At 40.3% G+C, this 19,808-nt stretch overlaps 1 protein-coding gene across 1 annotated transcript in view; it reads right to left on the bottom strand.

Annotated features, from left to right (window-relative positions):
* The window catches only part of PHEX (phosphate regulating endopeptidase X-linked), a gene marked incomplete at both ends in the record, with an annotated part of 198,507 nt that overhangs the window by 11,193 nt on the left and 167,506 nt on the right, over nt 1–19,808 (bottom strand). The window contains 3 exons of the mRNA XM_082680665.1: nt 4,301–4,427; nt 6,601–6,672; nt 19,638–19,692. Coding sequence (XP_082536791.1) covers nt 4,301–4,427; nt 6,601–6,672; nt 19,638–19,692 — 254 coding nt within the window. The remainder of the gene's footprint in view (nt 1–4,300; nt 4,428–6,600; nt 6,673–19,637; nt 19,693–19,808) is intronic.

The raw sequence follows: 19,808 nt of genomic DNA, 5'->3' as shown, positions 1-19,808 counted from the left end.
TTCTCTTGTTGCAGAGCACGGGCTCTAGGCGCGCGGGCTTCAGTAGTTGTGGCACACAGGCTCAGTAGTTGTGGCTCGTGGGCTCTAGAGCGCAGGCTCGGTAGTTGTGGCACACGGGCTTAGTTGCTCCGTGGCATGTGGGATCTTCCTGGACCAGGGCTGGAATCCGTGTCCCCTGCATTGGCAGGCAGATTCTTAACCACTGTGCCACCAGGGAAGCCCCATGGCCCTAGGTTTGCCTCTCAGGACTCAACAGCTGCTAACAGCCCGTTTCTCTGATGCTCCATTGGAGCTCCCCCCAGTCCAACGCAAATAATGGTTCAGGTACAGAGGATTGGCCTCCACAAATGGAGCCAGAAAAATAAAGCATGGCCCTTTATATCCACAAAGGAAGCCACCCCCTCTCCTTGGGGAATGAGACTGAAGCTGTTTTCTGACGGTTGAATGGATTTATGCTGAGACAGGCATGCGCTTTCTATCGTCCTTGTTGCAAAGGTACACATTTGTCAGAATTCAGTTTCAGTATCTGACACTTTGGCCAAAATGGATGTTGTAGAATAGTCTCCGCCCAATACATCACCCAGGTTTAAAATGAACTTCAAATAAGAGAACACGAGCATGATATGGGGGGAGCCGTAGTGATGTTGGAGTCATACCAATCTAAGCTCTAATGTAGATTCTACCATGGGTTTTAATCACTCTGAGCCTCAGTTTCCTCATATGTAAAACAGGCTAGTAATATGCACACCTCTCAGAACCAGTATGAGGATTAAATATGTTTCAATTAAGTGTAAAGTCTAACTCCCATGCCTGCATATAATAATCACCAGGAAATATGCATTCCCCTTCCTCCAAGAAAACTGCTCTTCTATTGTTTTTTGGTTTTTTAGCCCCTATTGTATTGTTCTCTCCTGGGATGGCATACCTATGAGTATGTCACAAAGTATTAGGAATATTAACTACAATTTATTGAGCACTTATTGCATAGCAGGCATCATGCCGGTGCTTTACATTATCTCAGTCATTTAATTCTTAAGACAAACTAACGAGTTCAAAAATAGCTGCCCATTTCACAGATGAAGACTCTGAGACACAGGAATGTTAAATAACTCGCCCAAGATCAAAAAAAACTTACAACGTGCAACTGGTTGAACCAAAATTTGGAGCTGTGTCTGACTCTAGAATCCCTCCCCTATGCTTTTTTCTTTTTTAGAGGTACTTTGCTAGTTTCTGTAATCAAACCCATGCAGATAAGACCTTACAAACTTAATACAGTGTGTTACCCCTGTCCAAATGGAAAAATTATGTTTAATGTTTCTAGACCAATATGGCTGTTAATTTCTATACAATGCCAACCCAACACGGTACAACTGGGATAATTTCTCCAAAGTTGACAGCACAGATAAAGTTTCCAAATATTCAAATTATATATATGTGTGTATATACAGAGAGAGGTATAGATAGATAGATAGATTTATATAAAAGACCAATAGTAGTATATTATGCATCAGTAGCAGCAACAGCTTATCCAGGTTCTACGGTCATCTGAACAAAATTATAGAGACATCTAGCACATGCTATTAAAAACAAAAAGGCAAAAAACAAACCCCCAGAAAACAGCAATGTTCTGTTACTGTTGTGGTACCTGGCACCATTTTTTTTATTAGCTTCTCAATCATCATCTGGGAAGAACCCTATGCTTTTCTTGAAGCAACATATATTCTAGATGGATTTTCACAATGTGATAACCCCTGAATTGAAAACAGATACACAGAAGCGCCCCTTTTAGGTCTTCCCATGACACAGTTGTAGATATTTTTAAAATATATGGGCAGAGAAATGGCTTTCCAGGACACTGATAAAGGAGCTAGAGATACTATTCAAGGATACAGAGTCTGGTTTCTCTTCCTGGATAAGGGATGGTCTCCCTGGTGCTGTATACGCTTTCAGAACCAGGAGAACCGGCTCAGTGTTCACAAACGTTCCCTTTAAAAGTGCACAGACTGTTATCTAAATTCTTCTGGAATGGTGAAATAAACCCCAGTATAATAGACTTGAGGCATAGTGAGGTTTCAGGTGCTTTCCCAGCCCAAGTTGTCAGGGTGGAGCACGTGCCTGACTAACAGACCAAGAGACTCTGGGGAAACTACGTGTAAATACACTGACCTACTCCAGTTCTGTGTGGTCCCCTGCTTCTCTTAGGTGTTGTGCCCTTGACTAGATGAATTAGGAGGACACAGTTTGCATGTGCGTTTTAGAGGAAGATCTTCATGCAGATCCATACCTATCAACAATTCTTCATTATTGGTCGCACTGTCAAACACAGTGAGAGAAATCTGTGTCTTGTAACTATGAAAGCAGGGACAGAAAATACAATGGAAAACTACAAGAAAAAACGAATAGTGGGGGAAGGGAATGAAAGATAACCTGATCAAACCAGCAAAATAAGAAAAGAAAAAAGAAGTAAAAACAATGTACAGGAGATAAACTATAAAATCGTATTTCAAAACCGAAAACAAATACCAAACAGATGGGAAGGCATACCACGTTCTTGAACAAGAAGACTATGACAAAAATGTCATTCCATACATTTAATGCGATTTAACTTAGAATCTCAATGGGATTCTCTTGGGGAGTGGGTGGAGAATGGGCAAAATGATCTTGGAGTGTATACAGAAGTATATTTGCCTGAGAATGGCCAAGTATATAAAAGAAGAACAGTGAGGCAGCGCTTGCATTGGCAGATACCAGAAAAATCCATAGAGCCATAGTAATAACACATTGGTATAGAAATCAACAAATAGATCAGTGGAATAGAATATAGAATCCAGAAATTTATCTCAGTATATATGAGATTCTAATATTTGACAAACATTCAATTAAGAAAAAAACGTCTTTTAGTCACTGATGCTGGATCAATTGACTATCCTCTTGGAAGAAGATAAAAGTGAACTCTCGTATTGAACTCCACAGCGAAATAAGTTTCACACGCTTCAATATTTAAATGTAAAATAACAAAACAGTAAAAACCTTCCCAGAAAAGCTAGGAGACTACACATATGATATAGAATGGAAATGCAGAAACAATTTTTTAAGAGAGATAGGTATCTTTGACTATATGGAAATATTTAAATTTCGTTTGTCAAAAGATACCATATACAAAGTACAATGGATGAGAAATATATTGAGGAGAAAATAGTATAATATGAATGACAAATAAAAATTTTAACATCTATAATATTTTGTAAGGTCTCATAAACTGACAAGTAAATAACTCAATACATAAATGCTCCTCCATCCATCACTGGTGGGAATATGAAATATTATAACTTCTTAATAACATTAGGAATCTATCCTCTACAGAAAAAAAGAATATATACCTAATAAGAGTATTTAGTGCAGCAGCATTTATTGTGGAGAAATAACTGGAGACACAGTGTAACCCTCAACAAGACATTAGTCATCTGTGTTAGAGTACATTCACACCGTGGACTTTCAGGCAGCCACTGAAAACAGTGAAGTAAAAGCACGTGCGTGCACACACACGTGCGTGTGTATGTATGTGTGTAACTCTACATGAGCATGGGAAAAAGTATATCAGGGTTATTGAGATGGATTACAGGTGGAGAAGATAAAAGTGATGAGAGGGAAAGGGGAAGGAGGTAGAGGTGAAGACAAAAAAGGAAAGGAACAACATTCCATACAGAAAAGCATGTATAAAATTACATTCGTGCCTTTATAGGAATGTATATATATATAATAGAAAATCAGCATTTTAAAAGTCATTTCTTTTGTTCAAAATTCTTTATCTAAGAACTCTTAACCAATTCAGAGTCATCAATTCAAATGAGTGACGTTTTATCTCAGTGAATTAAACCTAAGCAGTAGTTTGGGAGGAAATCTTTTTAATGGTATACAGTGTAGATTTGTGAGAATTTTATTGTTTATCTTTGCTACAGCGTTTTCTGTACTAATCTGAATCTAGGAGAACAGACTAATGTTTAGGCCTGTGATTTTGAAACTTTAGCTTATATCAGAATCACCTGAGGGCTTATGAAAAGACAGACTGCCAGACCCCACGCTCCCACCCACCCCCCGCTCCCCACTCCCCACCCCCGAGATTCTCAGTCAGTAGGTCTGGATTAAGACTAAAGAATTTACATCCCTGACAAGTTCCCCAGGGAGGCTGATGCTGTTGGCCTGGGAACCGCACTTTGAGAACCGATGGTCTAAAGCAAGCTAGTGTCTTCGTGAGGAGGAAGGACTCACAAGATGCCCCCTTCGCCACAGCTGTACTCACGTGTAAGCCAGCTTTCTTCCAATAATAGTTGCTATACTGGCTAATCATGCACTTTGTTTTTTCCTTAAACTTTTCTTCTGAGTCAACAGACCACCAAGGGTCCAGGTTTCCATTTTTATCATATTTTCTACCTGGCAAAAAGCAAAGTTAAAAGATACTCGTATTATTTATGGAAACAAATTCATTTCTTCATCTTCCCTTTCCCTCACTTCAACAAGCCTTGAAAAGACAGTTCCAGCAGCAGGGAGCACTCCTGGAAGCAGTTCCTGCCTTCTCTCCAGTGTCACAGGTTAATTGTAAAAAGCAAGGAAAGGAGAAAGAGGTCTGAGGAAGTTCTTTCCTTCTAAGCAACAAAGAACACTTTAAGATTTATCAACTTATGGCATGTACCATTCTTGACCAATCTTAGATTCTTTGTTTTCACCTGCTCTGACCCAAAATATTCTCTAAATTATGAAATGAAATGGCTTTCAGAAAGCCCATGGAAGGAGTCAAAGCGCCACTACCAGTAAAATTCCAAACAAACAATCCATAGGAACAGCCTCGGTGAGTCACTCACACCCTGCGACCACAGCCCCTGACTCAGCTCTAAAGGATCGTGTTTCCTCCAAGTTGCCAGGAGCCAAGAGACACATAAAACCTCTGTTATGAATCATTCCACAGCCATCAGTGTAGATGGAAGGCCCATCTGTCCTGCTTTGACAAGGAAGGTTGCTGTAAAGAGAGAACTTGGAACAAGAATGGAAATCTCCAAAACATAACAGAAAAAAAGATTAGTTATACATGCTTTTTTGCTACAGGCTCACTCTTCATTTTCTCTACATCCCTCAAAAAAAAGTCTGGGTGTATCTGGACTATCTTCTACACTCAAGGTTACTATTGGTTTAAATTTAATTATGCAGAGAACTCTTCACTGGGCTTACAAGAAAGTCCCCTAAGCAAAGGTGTTAACTGAAACAATCCAAAGCTCTTCAGCAAGGCTGGATGCCACTACCACCAACCCCTGGTAGAGCACAGTGTCACTGTCCCCTACCCACTAACCAAGCGATCATTAAATAGTTACTGTGCAATGCACTGTTCTAAGTATTGGTTACAGAGTGAAATGCCATCTTTAGATTCCGTCCTTTGAGAGAGAATCCAAAAGGCTTCCAGAAGATTCTGAGGGAGAACTATACTTAAGTTTCCCAGGAAGAAAGGCCCAGAACCAAGAGACCACTACTGTCTTTTGTTTCTTAGCTAAGACTCTCCTCTCAGATAACCCAAACATGCAATTCAGAAAGTGTAGCTCTGGGGATTCAGATGACTACAAGGCAGCTACGTTTTAACAGGGAGGGGAGGCCAGGGGGCAAAAAACTTAGGTGATTAAGGAAAGGCTGGTGGGAGTACAAGAAGAATTATCCAGAAGCAGAGGAACCAAAAGGGTCTCTGGCCCTGGGGTAGGCATCCAGGAAAGGATGTTAGAGACATCACAGACATGGAAGAAAGAGGTCCCTCTATACAGTGTTGCCTTGGGCCAGGCAGTTCTTGAGTCTGCCCTGTAAACTGTGTGGATGTGGATGTGATCGCAATTTGCTGCTAATTCCTAAGTTTCGGAGATTTCATGTGGCTTTCCAATAAAACTCCAAAGTTAAAGGAGAAAGGAGTTCTGATTAAAAATGATGACTCCCAAAGGGCAATCATTTCTTTAGTTTATGCCATATTCTGCTCTTTCCTTTTGCTTAAATGTCATCAGGATACATAGCATACTCTATATTATTCATTATTAGGAAAGCATAGCCTTTCTAAAAAAATTCTGAATATATGACAGCATAGAGAAAAACAGAGATTAAGCATTGCATAATCCTTGAAATAGTATAAAGGAACTAGTCAGCCAAGCTCCAGAGTCCTAACTCGCTGAGGCCTAACTTGGCAGCACGTATAATCATCTTCAGAGCAGAGCTCACACCTCCAGGGAGAGCATCTCAAAATGGTGAATAAAGAAATAAAAGGAAGAGAAGCTACAAAATAATTCCTGTAACTACTGTGGCAGCTACAGCAACCCAGATCTAAATGCAAAGCTAATTTCCTTGAAATTACAAGGTCTTTTTTTTTTCATTCTACCCCATCTCCAATGGGAACAATTATTTTTTTATTGCAAGCTATCACAGCAAGACATGGGGGAAAGTTTTCAATCAGCAATCATACTGCTTTGGATAATCTTCAATCTATGATGATACCACTATGCAAAGATAATAGCAACAATTAACATCCATATGGTCAACATGACCATAAAAGCATCAGCTTATACACTGAACCAGTACTTACCATTATTATCAAATCCATGTGTAAATTCATGTCCAACAATTACTCCTATAGCGCCATAACTCAGAGATCTACAGCATAAATGTATAATTGGGAGAAAATTATAAGCATGAACGTCAGAGCATAATCCTTCAATATTTTCTCAACAAAAAGCCAAGATAATCTGTTTACTAACCACACTCACAAAATTGTAAAAAAAAAAAAAAAAGTAAACACATCCTTCTCATTGAACTAGACAAAGAAAATATAATTTCTAACATTGTCATTATGAACATTTATGGGCCTTAGTTCCTACCCTGTGAAATTAGGGATGTGAAAGAGATGTTTTTTAAAGTCCCTTCCAGCCCTAAGGCTTCTATGGTTCTATATCTGCTCTAGCTGTAGTTTATATGTATAAACACCCAAAGCAGCAGCAGGGTTTGAAAAGATCCTGTCAGTAAACATACCGCTTATTTTTTATCTGAGAACCTGTTGAAAAATCACTATGGACTTAGAAGTTAAATTGTTTTCCAAACGGAGTCATGAAACAGGAAAAGAGCAGAGATTAAAAGGGATCACGCTGCTTTCAAAGGTAGTCATGTTCCTCTGCTTCTGTGACAGACAAATTCACAGCTGAACAGCAAAGACTGTGAAGCCTGAACCAGATCTGGAAAAGGCGTGATATTATTTCTCTTCACCCCTAAAGAACCACGTGGTAGGTCACCTACAAAGGTGACCGCCGACAATGCCACCCACCCTGAACGCATGTGCTCCTCCTCCCGCCAAGAGGAAATCTATTTCCTCCCCCCTTGAATCTGGATGAGCCTCGGGACCTGCTGTGGCCAACAGAATGCAGTGGAAGGGGCCGCGTGTGACTTCTGGGCTGAGGCCTTATAACTTCCATTTTTGTGCCTCCTTGGAAGTCAGCTGCAGTGTAAAGAAGTTGGGGTAATGAGCTGGAGAAAAAGAAGCCAAGCGAAGCAAGTGAGAGATGCCAAACGTCGAGAGACCTCTAAAGAAAGAGAGAGGCCCAGCCAGGCCCCAGCCATTAGAGCCAGCCCAGCTGAGGCACCAGACACGTGAGCAAAATCATCTTAGATCCTATGGCCCCCATCGAGCTGTCTGTCCCAGCCAGTACTGCACAGAGCAGAAACAAGCTGTCTCGGCTGACTCCCGCCCAAATTGCAGAATCATGAGCGAACAGTGGTGGCGCTTTGTTATGGAGCAATAGGTAACTGAAAGAGAACCTATAAATCATATATCAGGAAATCAATAGGGGGGCTTCCCTCTATGTGTGTCTGGGATCTTCTCTCTCAACTAAAAGTCCCCTGAAGGCCAAACCCTTACCTACTTGATTGCTGCTAAATTCTCTGTACCTAGTACACAGTAAGTAATAATGATTTAACTAATTGATTAATTAACTTTAACCATTTCTTGCAAGTGACAGATCAATGTGTAACTTATTTTAGTCATTTAACGTGTGCATGAGGATTACAGACAACTTAAAATCCTTGTTATAAGGATTCTTCCTAAGATTTGTAATTATACTAAAAATATTTCACAGTTGGTTCCTGATGCAACATCAAAGTCACCCAGCAAATAGATAGGACCTATAAGTGGAAGGAACAAAAATTTTTGAAGCAACATGTTATTACAGGACATAATGATCCTTAACATGTTAATTGTTTGTCTCAACTATACCCAAGGAAGTGTTCTAAGATTTAATTTTTCCCTTTGGTGGCAGTTCCTTCCTTTGTTATTTCTCTCCTGCAAGGTAATTTGCATTTGAAAAAATGCTGTCCTACTATTTTTCCATCATTGCAAACCTTCATTAAAGAAGTAAGAGTAGGGCTTCCCTGGTGGTGCAGTGGTTGGGAGTCTGCCTGCCGATGCAGGGGACACGGGTTCGTGCCCTGGTCCAGGAGGGTCCCACATCCCACGTGCCACGGAGCGGCTGGGCCCGTGAGCCATGGCCGCTGGACCTGCGCGTGCAGAGCCTTGCTCCGCAGGGGGAGAGGCCACAGCGGTGAGAGGCCCCCGTACCGCAAAATAAATAAATAAATAAAAGAGTAAAATTATGCATTTCAATCATAGATCTATCAGAGCAGTGTGGGGCAAACTTGTAATTTTACATAGCGCTAATTTTTGCAGCAGTAGCTATCACTATGCAGCTGGCAACATTTCATTTTTTCCAGGACTCTCAGCTGAGAATAGTACTCAGTCCTCTACAAGCCTCGGTCAATGCTGTTGACTGGACGAATTTAAGGGATGAACAATGGAAGCTTATAGCAACTGCTCTGCAATAAATGTCCCTTAAGAGGGACTGCTCCAACGAGCTTCCTATTTGCAAAGGGTAATAGAGAATTCAGAAAATGATTGAATCATTGCAAGTTCCAATTCTCAGTTACATAATCACAATCTTTTGGGCAAGAGCCAAAGAAAAAGTAATTTTAGATGACTAAGCCTGACAATGATAATGTTTCATAATACTAAATTCACATCTTCCGTTTTATCAATGGACGTTATTTAAATTAGCATGTGATAAAAATAAATAAATAAACTTGTATGCCTTTTAAAATGTGACTTGCTGGCCAGAAAAAAGAAGACTCCTGCAGAGAAAATCTAGCCTTCCAAAAATAAAATGCAGAAGATGACAATTTTTCCACCTACTCAGTTTCTCTTTTGTTCGTACTACCCGATGGGTTCAACATAAGCACAGGATTTGCTGTCAACAACAAAACCACCGTACTGCTGTCTGGAGCAACCATGAGCTCGTGCTGTCATCAAGTAGAGGCTACTCTATGCCTGAAGTGGAAATTCATAAAAATCTCAGAGTTACAAGCAGCTTTAAGGTCACTTAGTTCAATTCCTTAGCAAAGGTCTACAAAAACCCATTCAAATGGTCCTAAGACTTCTCCCCTTAGGCATGTCCAATGACCAGGAGCTCAACCCCTTCTGAGGTGGATCACTGCCTCTTCGACTAGTTCCGAACAAAACAGTGCTCCTAATGTTGATCTGGAATCTCTCTTCTACCTATTGGTCTAGTGTAGTGGTCTAAGGTATTCTAAACACCCCTCTGGCCTCCCCAAATTTAGTAAATGATTCTGCTACCTTAACTTTCCTTAAAAAATGTGAAAACAGTTACGAGGTTACCCCTCAAGTGTTCTCTTCTCAAGTTCTTTCAACTCTTTTCTCTTCAGTCATGAATTCTTGACCAGCAGTTCCCAAAACACAGGAAAAAGGGGAGTTTAGGGACTTCTGGCAGGACTTCTTGGGAATTTCTATGCTGCTAAGTACTGCCATTCTCCAAAACAAAGGGAAGGGGAGGACAACTCACCTCTATTACTACTTCATGGAACACACACTTTGGGATATTTTGTCTTATGCCGTTTACAATCTTGATTCTTTCCTCTGGAAATAATTCAGCTTGTTTATGTCACCACAATTAGACCCAACACTCACCGGAGGGCTAAGCTGACCAGTGTGAGCAGAAAGAATAGCCACTCCTTGGTTCTGGAGGAAATCCATCTAGAACAGATGCATGTATGGGAACCCATCTCACTGGACTGTGATCTCCATCTCTCCAGCACCTCCACATTTCCAATGTTGAGTGCCCAAACGATGCTTAATAATTATTCATTGAATGGGCATGTTAATAGAGGATGAATGGCTTCAATGCAAACACAGAACACTTAGGAAAAAAATAAAAATCTCGGGAAGAGGGGAAGATGGCCGAAGAGTAAGACACGGAGATCACCTTCCTCCCCACAGATACACCAGAAATACATCTACACGTGGAACAACTCCTACAGAACACCTACTGAACGCTGGTAGAAGACCTCAGACCTCCCAAAAGGCAAGAAAGTCCCACGTACCTGGGTAGGGCAAAAGAAAAAAGACAAAACAGAGACAAAAGGATAGCGACAGGACCTGCACCAGCGGGAGAGAGCTGTGAAGGAGGAAAGGTTTCCACACACTAGTCTTCGCGGGCGGAGACTGCGGGGGGCAGAGGGGGTAAGATTCGGAGCCACGGAGGAGAGCACAGCAACAGGGGTGCGGAGGGCAAAGCGGAGAGATTCCCGCACAGAGGATCAGTGCCGACCGACACTCACCAGCCCGAGAGGCTTGTCTGCTCCCCCACCGGGGCAGGTGGGGCTGGGAGCTGAGGCTCGGGCTTCGGTCGGAGCACAGGGAGAGGACTGGGGTTGGCGGCGTGAACACAGCCTGCAAGGGGTTAGTGCACCACGGCTAGCCGGGAGGGAGTCCGGGGAAAAGTCTGGACCTGCCAAAGAGGCAAGAGACTTTTTCTTCTCTCTGTTTCCTGGTGCGCGAGGAGAGGGGATTAAGAGCGCTGCTTAAAGGAGCTCCAGAGATGGGCGCGAGCCGCGGCTAAAAGCGTGGACCCCAGAGACGGGCATGAGACGCTAAGGCTGCTGCTGCCACCACCAAGAAGCCTGTGTGCGAGCACAGGTCACTATCCACACCCCCCTTCTGGGGAGCCTGTGCAGCCCGCCACTGCCAGGGTCCCGGGATCCAGGGACAACTTCCCCAGGAGAACGCACGGCGCGCCTCAGGCTGGTGCAACGTCATGCCGGCCTCTGCCGCCGCAGGCCCGCCCCACACTCCGTGCCCCTCCCTCCCCCCCGCCTGAGTGAGCCAGAGCCCCCGAATCACCAGCTCCTTTAACCCCATCCTGTCTGCCTGTCTGAGCGAAGAACAGACGCCCTCCTGCGACCTACACACAGAGGCGGGGCCAAATCCAAAGCTGAGCCCCTGGGAGCTGTTAGAACAAAGAAGAGAAAGGGAAATCTCTCCCAGCAGCCTCAGAAGCAGCGGATTAAAGCTCCACAATCAACTTGATGTACCTTGCATCTGTGGAATACGTGAATAGACAACGAATCATCCCAAATTAAGGAGGTGGACTTGGAGAGCAAGACTTATGATTTTTTTCCCCTTTTCCTCTTTTTGTGAGTGTGTATGTATACGCTTCTGTGTGAGATTTTGTCTGTATAGCTTTGCTTCCACCATTTGTCCAAGGGTTCTATCCGTCCTTTTTATAAAACATTTTTTTTCTTAATAATTACTTTATATTTTAATAACTTTAGTTTATTTTACTTTATCTTCATTCTTTCCTTCCTTCCTTCCCTCCTTTAGACAACGAATCATCCCAAATTGAGGAGGTGGACTTTGAGAGCAAGATTTATGATTTTTTTTGTTTCTTTTAATTTTTTTTAATAATTATTTTTTAACTTTAATAACTTTACTGTATTTTATCTTACTTTATTTTACTTTATCTTCTTTCTTTTTTTCCACTTTCACCAAGGGACAGATCATCCAAAATGAAAATAAATAAGGAAACACAAGCTTTAAAAGATACATTAAACAAGATGGACTTAATTGATATTTATAGGACATTCCATCGAAAAAGAACAGAATACACATTCTTCTTAAGTGCTCATGGAACATTATCCAGGATAGATCATATCTTGCATCACAAATCAAGCCTTGGTAAATTTAAGAAAATTGAAATCATATCAAGTATCTTTTCCGACCACAATGCTGTAGACTAGGTATCAATTACAGGAAAAAATCTGTTTAAAATACAAACATATGGAGGCTAAACAATACACTACTTAATAACCAAGAAATCACTGAAGAAATCAAAGAGGGAATCAAAAAATACCTAGGAACAAATGACAATGAAAACACAACAACCCAAAACCTATGGGATGCAGCAAAAGCAGTTCTAAGAGGGAAGTTTATAGCAATACAATCCTACCTTAAGAAACAGGAAACATCTCGAATAAAGAGCCTAACCTTACACCTAAAGCAATTAGAGAAAGAAGAACAAATATACCCCAAAGTTAGCAGAAGGAAAGAAATCATAAAAATCAGATCAGAAATAAATGAAAAAGAAATGAAGGAAATGATAGCAAAGATCAATAAAACTAAAAGATGGTTCTTTGAGAAGATAAACAAAATTGATAAACCATTAGCCAGACGCATCAAGAAAAAAAGGGAGAAGACTCAAATCAACAGAATTAGAAATGAAAAAGGAGAAGTAACAACTGACACTGCAGAAATACAAAAGATCATGAGAGATTACTACAAGCAACTCTATGCCAATAAAATGGACAACCTGGAAGAAATGGACAAATTCTTAGAAATGCACAACCTGCCAAGACTGAGTCAGGAAGAAATAGAAAATATGAACAGACCAATCACAAGCACTGAAACTGAAACTGTGATTAAAATCTTCCAACAAACGGAAGCCCAGGACCAGATGGCTTCACAGGCGAATTCTATCAAACATTTAGAGAAGAGCTAACACCTGTCCTTCTCAAACTCTTCCAAAATATAGCAGAGGGAGGAACACTCCCAAACTCATTCTACGAGGCCACCATCACTCTGATACCAAAACCAGACAAGGATGTCACAAAGAAAGAAAACTACAGGCCAATATCACTGATGAACATAGATGCAAAAATCCTCCACAAAATACTAGCAAACAGAATCCAACAGCACATTAAAAGGATCATGCACCATAATCAAGTGGGGTTTATTCCAGGAATGCAAGGATTCTTCAATATATGCAAATCAATCAACGTGATACACCATATTAACAAACTGAAGGAGAAAAACCATATGATCAGCTCAATAGATGCAGAGAAAGCTTTCGACAAAATTCAACACCCATTTATGATAAAAAGCCTCCAGAAAGTAGGCATAGAGGGAACTTTCCTCAACATAATAAAGGCCATATATGAGAAACCCACAGCCAACATTATCCTCAATGGTGAAAAACTGAAAGCATTTCCACTAAGATCATGAACAAGACAAGGTTGCCCACTCTCACCACTCTTATTCAACATAGTTTTGGAAGTTTTAGCCACAGTAATCAGAGAAGAAAAGGAAATAAAAGGAATCCAAATCGGAAAAGAAGAAATAAAGCTGTCACTGTTTGCAGATGACATGATACTATACATAGAGAATCCTAAAGATGCTACCAGAAAAGTACAAGAGCTAGTCAATGAATTTGGAAAAGTATGAGGATACAAAATTGATGCACAGAAATCTCTGGCATTCCTATACACTAATGATGAAAAATCTGAAAGTGAAATCAAGAAAACACTCCCATTTACCATTGCAACAAAAAGAATAAAACATCTAGGAATAAACCTACCTAAGGAGACAAAAGACCTGTATGCAGAAAATTATAAGACACTGATGAAAGAAATTAAAGATGACACAAATAGATGGAGAGATATACCATGTTCTTGGAATGGAAGAATCAACATTGTGAAAATGACTGTACTATCCAAAGCAATCTACAGATTCAGTGCAATCCCTATCAAACTACCACTGGCATTTTTCACAGAACTGGAACAAAAAATTTCACAGTTTGCATGGAAACACAAAAGACCCTGAATAGCCAAAGCAATCTTGAGAACGAAAAACGGAGCTGGAGGAATCAGGCTCCCTGACTTCAGACTATACAACAAAGCTACAGTATTCAAGACAGTATGGTACTGGCACAAAAACAGAAAGATAGATCAATGGAACAGGAAAGAAAGCCCAGAGATAAACCCACGCACATATGGTCACCTTATCTTTGATAAAGAAGGCAGGAATGTACAGTGGAGAAAGGACAGCCTCTTCAATAAGTGGTGCTGGGAAAACTGGACAGGTACATGTAAAAGTATGAGATTAGATCACTCCCTAACACCATACACGAAAATAAGCTCAAAATGGATTAAAGACCTAAATGTAAGGCCAGAAACTATCAAACTCTTAGAGGAAAACATAGGCAGAACACTCTATGACATAAATCACAGCAAGATCCTTTTTGACCCACCTCCTAGAGAATTGGAAATAAAAACAAACAAATGGGACCTAATGAAACTTCGAAGCTTTTGCACAGCAAAGGAAACCATAAACAAGACCAAAAGACAATCCTCAGAATGGGAGAAAATATTTGCAAATGAAGCAACTGACAAAGGATTAATCTCCAAAATTTACAAGCAGCTCATGCAGCTCGATATCAAAAAAACCAACAACCCAATCCAAAAATGGGCAGAAGACCTAAATAGACATTTCTCCAAAGAAGATATACAGACTGCCAACAAACACATGAAAGGATGCTCAACATCATTAATCATTAGAGAAATGCAAATCAAAACTACAATGAGGTATCACCTCATACCAGTCAGAATGGCCATCATCAAAAATTCTAGACACAATAAATGCTGGACAGGGCGTGGAGAAAAGGGAACGCTCTTGCACTGCTGGTGGGAATGTGAATTGGTACAGCCACTATGGAGAACAGTATGGAGGTTCCTTAAAAAACTACAAATAGAACTACCATACAACCCAGCAATCCCACTACTGGGCATATACCCTGAGAAAACCATAATGCAAAAAGAGTCATGTACCAAAATGTTCATTGCAGCTCTATTTACAATAGCCCGGAGATGGAAACAACCTAAGTGTCCATCATCAGATGAATGGATAAAGAAGATGTGGCACAAATATACAATGGAATATTACTCAGCCATAAAAAGAAACAAAACTGAGCTATTTGTAATGAGGTGGATGGACCTAGAGTCTGTCATACAGAGTGAAGTCAGACAGAAAGAGAAAGACAAATACAGTATACTAACACATATATATGGAATTTATGAAAAAAAATGTCATGAAGAACCTAGGGGTAAGACAGGAATAAAGACACAGACCTACTAGAGAATGGACTTGAGGATATGGGGAGGGGGAAGGTTAAGCTGTGACGGAGCGAGAGAGTGGCATGGACATATATACACTACCAAATGTAAAACAGATAGCTGGTGGGAAGCGGCCGCATAGCACGGGGGGGAACAGCTCCGTACTTTGTGACCGCCTGGAGGGGTGGGAGGGAGGGGGATGCAGGAGGGAGGAGATATGGGAACGTGTGTGTGTGTGTGTGTGTGTGTGTGTGTGTGGCTGATTCACTTTGTTGTGGGGCAGAAACTGACACACCATTGTGTGGCAATTATACTCCAATAAAGATGTAAAAAAAATAAAATAAAATAAAAAATAAAAATAAAAATCTCTCTCCCACTCAGCATAAGGTTGAACACTAACATTTCATAAGTCTCTATCATTTTGACTTTTATATCAGAAAATTATCTCGTGGACCCAGTAAACAAATACATTGACCAATAAATTCAAAACCCAACCAGACTATGTCCAAGTGTTCAGGTATATAACCACAGAAGATCAGTTAAATTGCTAATGATAAGCAGGATCAAAGACTTCTAGGACTTTTTTAGTTTGAAGCAAGCTTAGCAAATATTTAGCCTAAACCCTTAATTTTATGGAAATATATATAAATTTCTAATCTTAACAACAGAAAAAATGGATTCCAAATACCTGAACACTGATGAAAACTATGCAGCTGAGACCTGGGATGATATTAATGGATTTGGTCAATACACACGGATAATTTTCATTTATGCTAATGATAGCGCTTCCCTATAGCAGGCTTTGTCGATGCCTGCTGCTGTCCCTGGGCACTCACCATTTTGAAGCACACCAATCTGACAGCTTCCAACTGCCAGCACCTGAAACTAGTCGCCCGAGGGCTTTCTCTGGCCACCAGAGCCCTCCAGGCCTATACTGGGCAATGCCAGGGAGTTAATACACCTGCTGGCAGTCCTCAATTAATGATGGAAAGTGAGTTGGATGACAAATACCCCAGCTCCTTTGCTCCTGAGATGGAATCATGCTGAAGCATATTCTACAGTTCCCCAGCAAAACTGAGCCCCAGTTGTCCACAGTAATAACTGGCTTAAAAAAAAAAAAAAGTGGAGGAGAAGGCAGAAGAGGAGAGTCAGAAGGAGATGTGACTCAAGCAATGAAATTGAAACTGTAATTAAAAATCTTCCAACAAACAAAAGTTCAGGGCCAGAGGGCTTCACAGGTGAACTCTATCAAACATTTAGAGAAGAGCTAACACTCATCCTTCTCAAACTCTCCAAAAAATTGCAAAGGAAGGAACACTCCCAAACTCACTCTATGAGGCCACCATCACCCTGATACCAAAACCAGACAAAGATACTACAAAAAAAGAAAATTACAGACCAATATCACTGATGAATATAGATGCAAAAATCCTCAACAGAATACTAGCAAACAGAATCCAACAACACATTAAAAGGATCATACACCATGATCAAGTGGGATTTATCACAGGGATGAAAGCATTCTTCAATACACACAAATCAGTGTGATACACCATATTAACAAATTGAAAAATAAAAACCATGTGATCATCTCAATAGATGCAGAAAAAGCTTCTGACGAAATTCAACACCCATTTATGATTAAAAAAAAAAAAACTCTCCAGAAAGTGGGCATAGAGTGAATCTACCTCAACATAATAAAGTCCATATATGTCAAACCCACAGCAAACATCATTCTCAATGGTGAAAAACTGAAAGCATTTCCTCTAAGATCAGTAACAAGACAAGGATGTCCACTCTCGCCACTGTTATTCAACATAGTTTTGGAAGTCCTCGCCACGGCAATCAGAGAAGAAAAAGGAATAAAAGGAATACAAATTGGAAAAGAAGTAAAACTGTCACTGTTTGCAAATGACATGATACTATACATAGAGAATCCTAAAGATGCCACCAGAAAACTACTAGAGCTAATCAATGAATTTGGTAAAGTTGTAGGATACAAAATTAATGCACAGAAATCTCTTGCATTCCTATACATTAATGATGAAAAGCCTAAAAGAGAAATTAAGGAAACACTCCCATTTACCATCGCAACAAAAGGAATAAAATACCTAGGAATAAACCTACCTAGGGAGACAAAAAACCTGTATGCAGAAAACTATAAGGCACTGATGAAAGAAATTAAAGATGATACCAACAGATGGAGAGATATACCATGTTCTTGGATTGGAAGAATCAATATTGTGAAAATGACTATACTACCCAAAGCAATCTACAGATTCAATGCAATCCCTATCAAACTACCATTGGCATTTTTCACAGAACTAGAACAAAGAATTTCACAATTTGTATGGGAACACAAAAGACCCCGAATAGCCAAAGCAATCTTGAAATCTGGAGAAAGAAAAACGGAGCTGGAGGAATCAGGCTCCCTGACTTCAGACTATACTACAGAGCTACAGTAATGAAGACAGCATGATACTGGCACAGAAACAGAAATATAGATCAATGGAACAGGATAGAAAGCCCAGAGATAAACCCACACACCTATGGTCACCTAATCTATGACAAAGGAGGCAAGGATATATAATGGAGAAAAGACAGTCTCTTCAATAAGTGGTGCTGGGAAGACTGGACAGCTACATGTAAAAGAATGAAATTAGAACACTCCCTAACACCATACACAAAAATAAACTCAAAATGGGTTAAAGACCTAAATGTAAGATTGGACACTATAAAACTCTTAGAGGAAAACATAGGAAGAACACTCTTTGACATAAATCACAAAGATCTTTTTTGATCCACCTCCTAGAGTAATGGAAATAAAAACAAAAATCAACAAATGGGACCTAATGAAACTTAAAAGCTTTTGCAAAGCAAAGGAAACCATAAACAAGACCAAAAGACAACCCTCAGAATGGGAGAAAATATTTGCAAATGAAGCAACTGACAAAGGATTAATCTCCAAAATATATAAACAGGTCATGCAGCTCCATATTAAAAAAACAAACAACCCAATCCAAAAATGGGCAGCAGACCTAAATAGACACTTCTCCAAAGAAGACGTACAGATGGCCAAGAAGCACATGAAAAGCTGCTCAACATCACTAATTATTAGAGAAATGCAAATCAAAACTACAATGAGGTATCACCTCACACCAGTTAGAATGGGCATCATCAGAAAATCTACAAACAACAACTGCTGGAGAGGGCGTGGAGAAAACGGAACCCTCTTGCACTGCTGGTGGGAATGTAAATTGATACAGCCACTACGGAGAACAGTACAGAGGTTCCTTAAAAAACTAAAAATAGAATTACCATATGACCCAGCAATCCCACTACTGGGCATATACCCGAGAAAACCATAATTCAAAAAGACACATGTACCCCAATGTTCAGTGCAGCACTATTTACAATAGCCATGTCATGGAAGCAACCTAAATGCCCGTCGACAGATGAACAGATAAAGAAGATGTGGTACATATATACAATGGAATATTACTCAGCCATAAAAAGGAACGAAATTCGGTCATTTGTAGAGACATGGATGGATCTAGAGACTGTCATACAGAGTGAAGTTAGTCAGAAAAGAGAAAAACAAATATCGTATATTAACGCATATATGTGGAACCTAGAAAAATGGTACAGATGAACCGGTTTGCAGGGCAGAAATAGAGACACAGATGTAGAGAAGAAACGTATGGACACCGAGGGGGGAAAGTGGCCAGGGGGCAGTGGTGGTGTGATGAACTGGGAGATTGGGATTGACATATATACACTAATATATATAAAATGGATAACTAATAAGAACCTGCTGTATAAAAAAATAAATAAAATAAAATTCAAAAAAAAAAAAAGGAGGAGATGTGACTATGGATGAATGGTCAAAGAAATGCAACTTTGCTCGTTTGGAAGATGGAGGAATCACACTTGGACCAGCCAAACCAGACTCTTTGCTATTTGAAAAGCAATTTTCTTTCCTTTTCTCACGTTGTTTCCTCCCTCTGGAATTGTATTGGACCCATCAACCCAAATCCTAAGAATCCTTCAAGGTCCACATTTTTCTAGTATGAGTCAATGTATAAGTGAACAAATGCATAAAAAATGAAAGCTACCTGTGTATAGGTTGGCTTTCCTACCTCGTCATACACCCTGGCAACAAGAATCAGAAAACAAATACCTAACATGGCAAGAGTGGGGCCGACCCATGCCAGGTTCTATGCCTTCTTTTTGCTCAACAACCACTAGCTTTGTTCCTTTGACTTTATATTCTATGCTCTGCCAAAACATCATATTCTTTGTTACTTGTCAGTAAGTGGTTTCTTTATTAGTTTACTTACCGAGGATATTCTGTTCCCCAAAAGAAAGGTTTCTGGAGCTCGCCTGCTGGAAATCCTGGGAGAAAGACAAACAAAATTGTAAGGGACATAGGGATTGATTTAATGATGAGTACCTGGTTCTAGCTTTGGCACTGAAGTTCCAAAGGCCCATCTTAAAGGTACTCCTCATGG

Source organism: Grampus griseus, assembly GCF_964374135.1.
Source record: "Grampus griseus genome assembly, chromosome: X".
NCBI lineage: Eukaryota > Metazoa > Chordata > Mammalia > Artiodactyla > Delphinidae > Grampus > Grampus griseus.
This window is presented reverse-complemented; position numbering and strand designations above follow the sequence as displayed.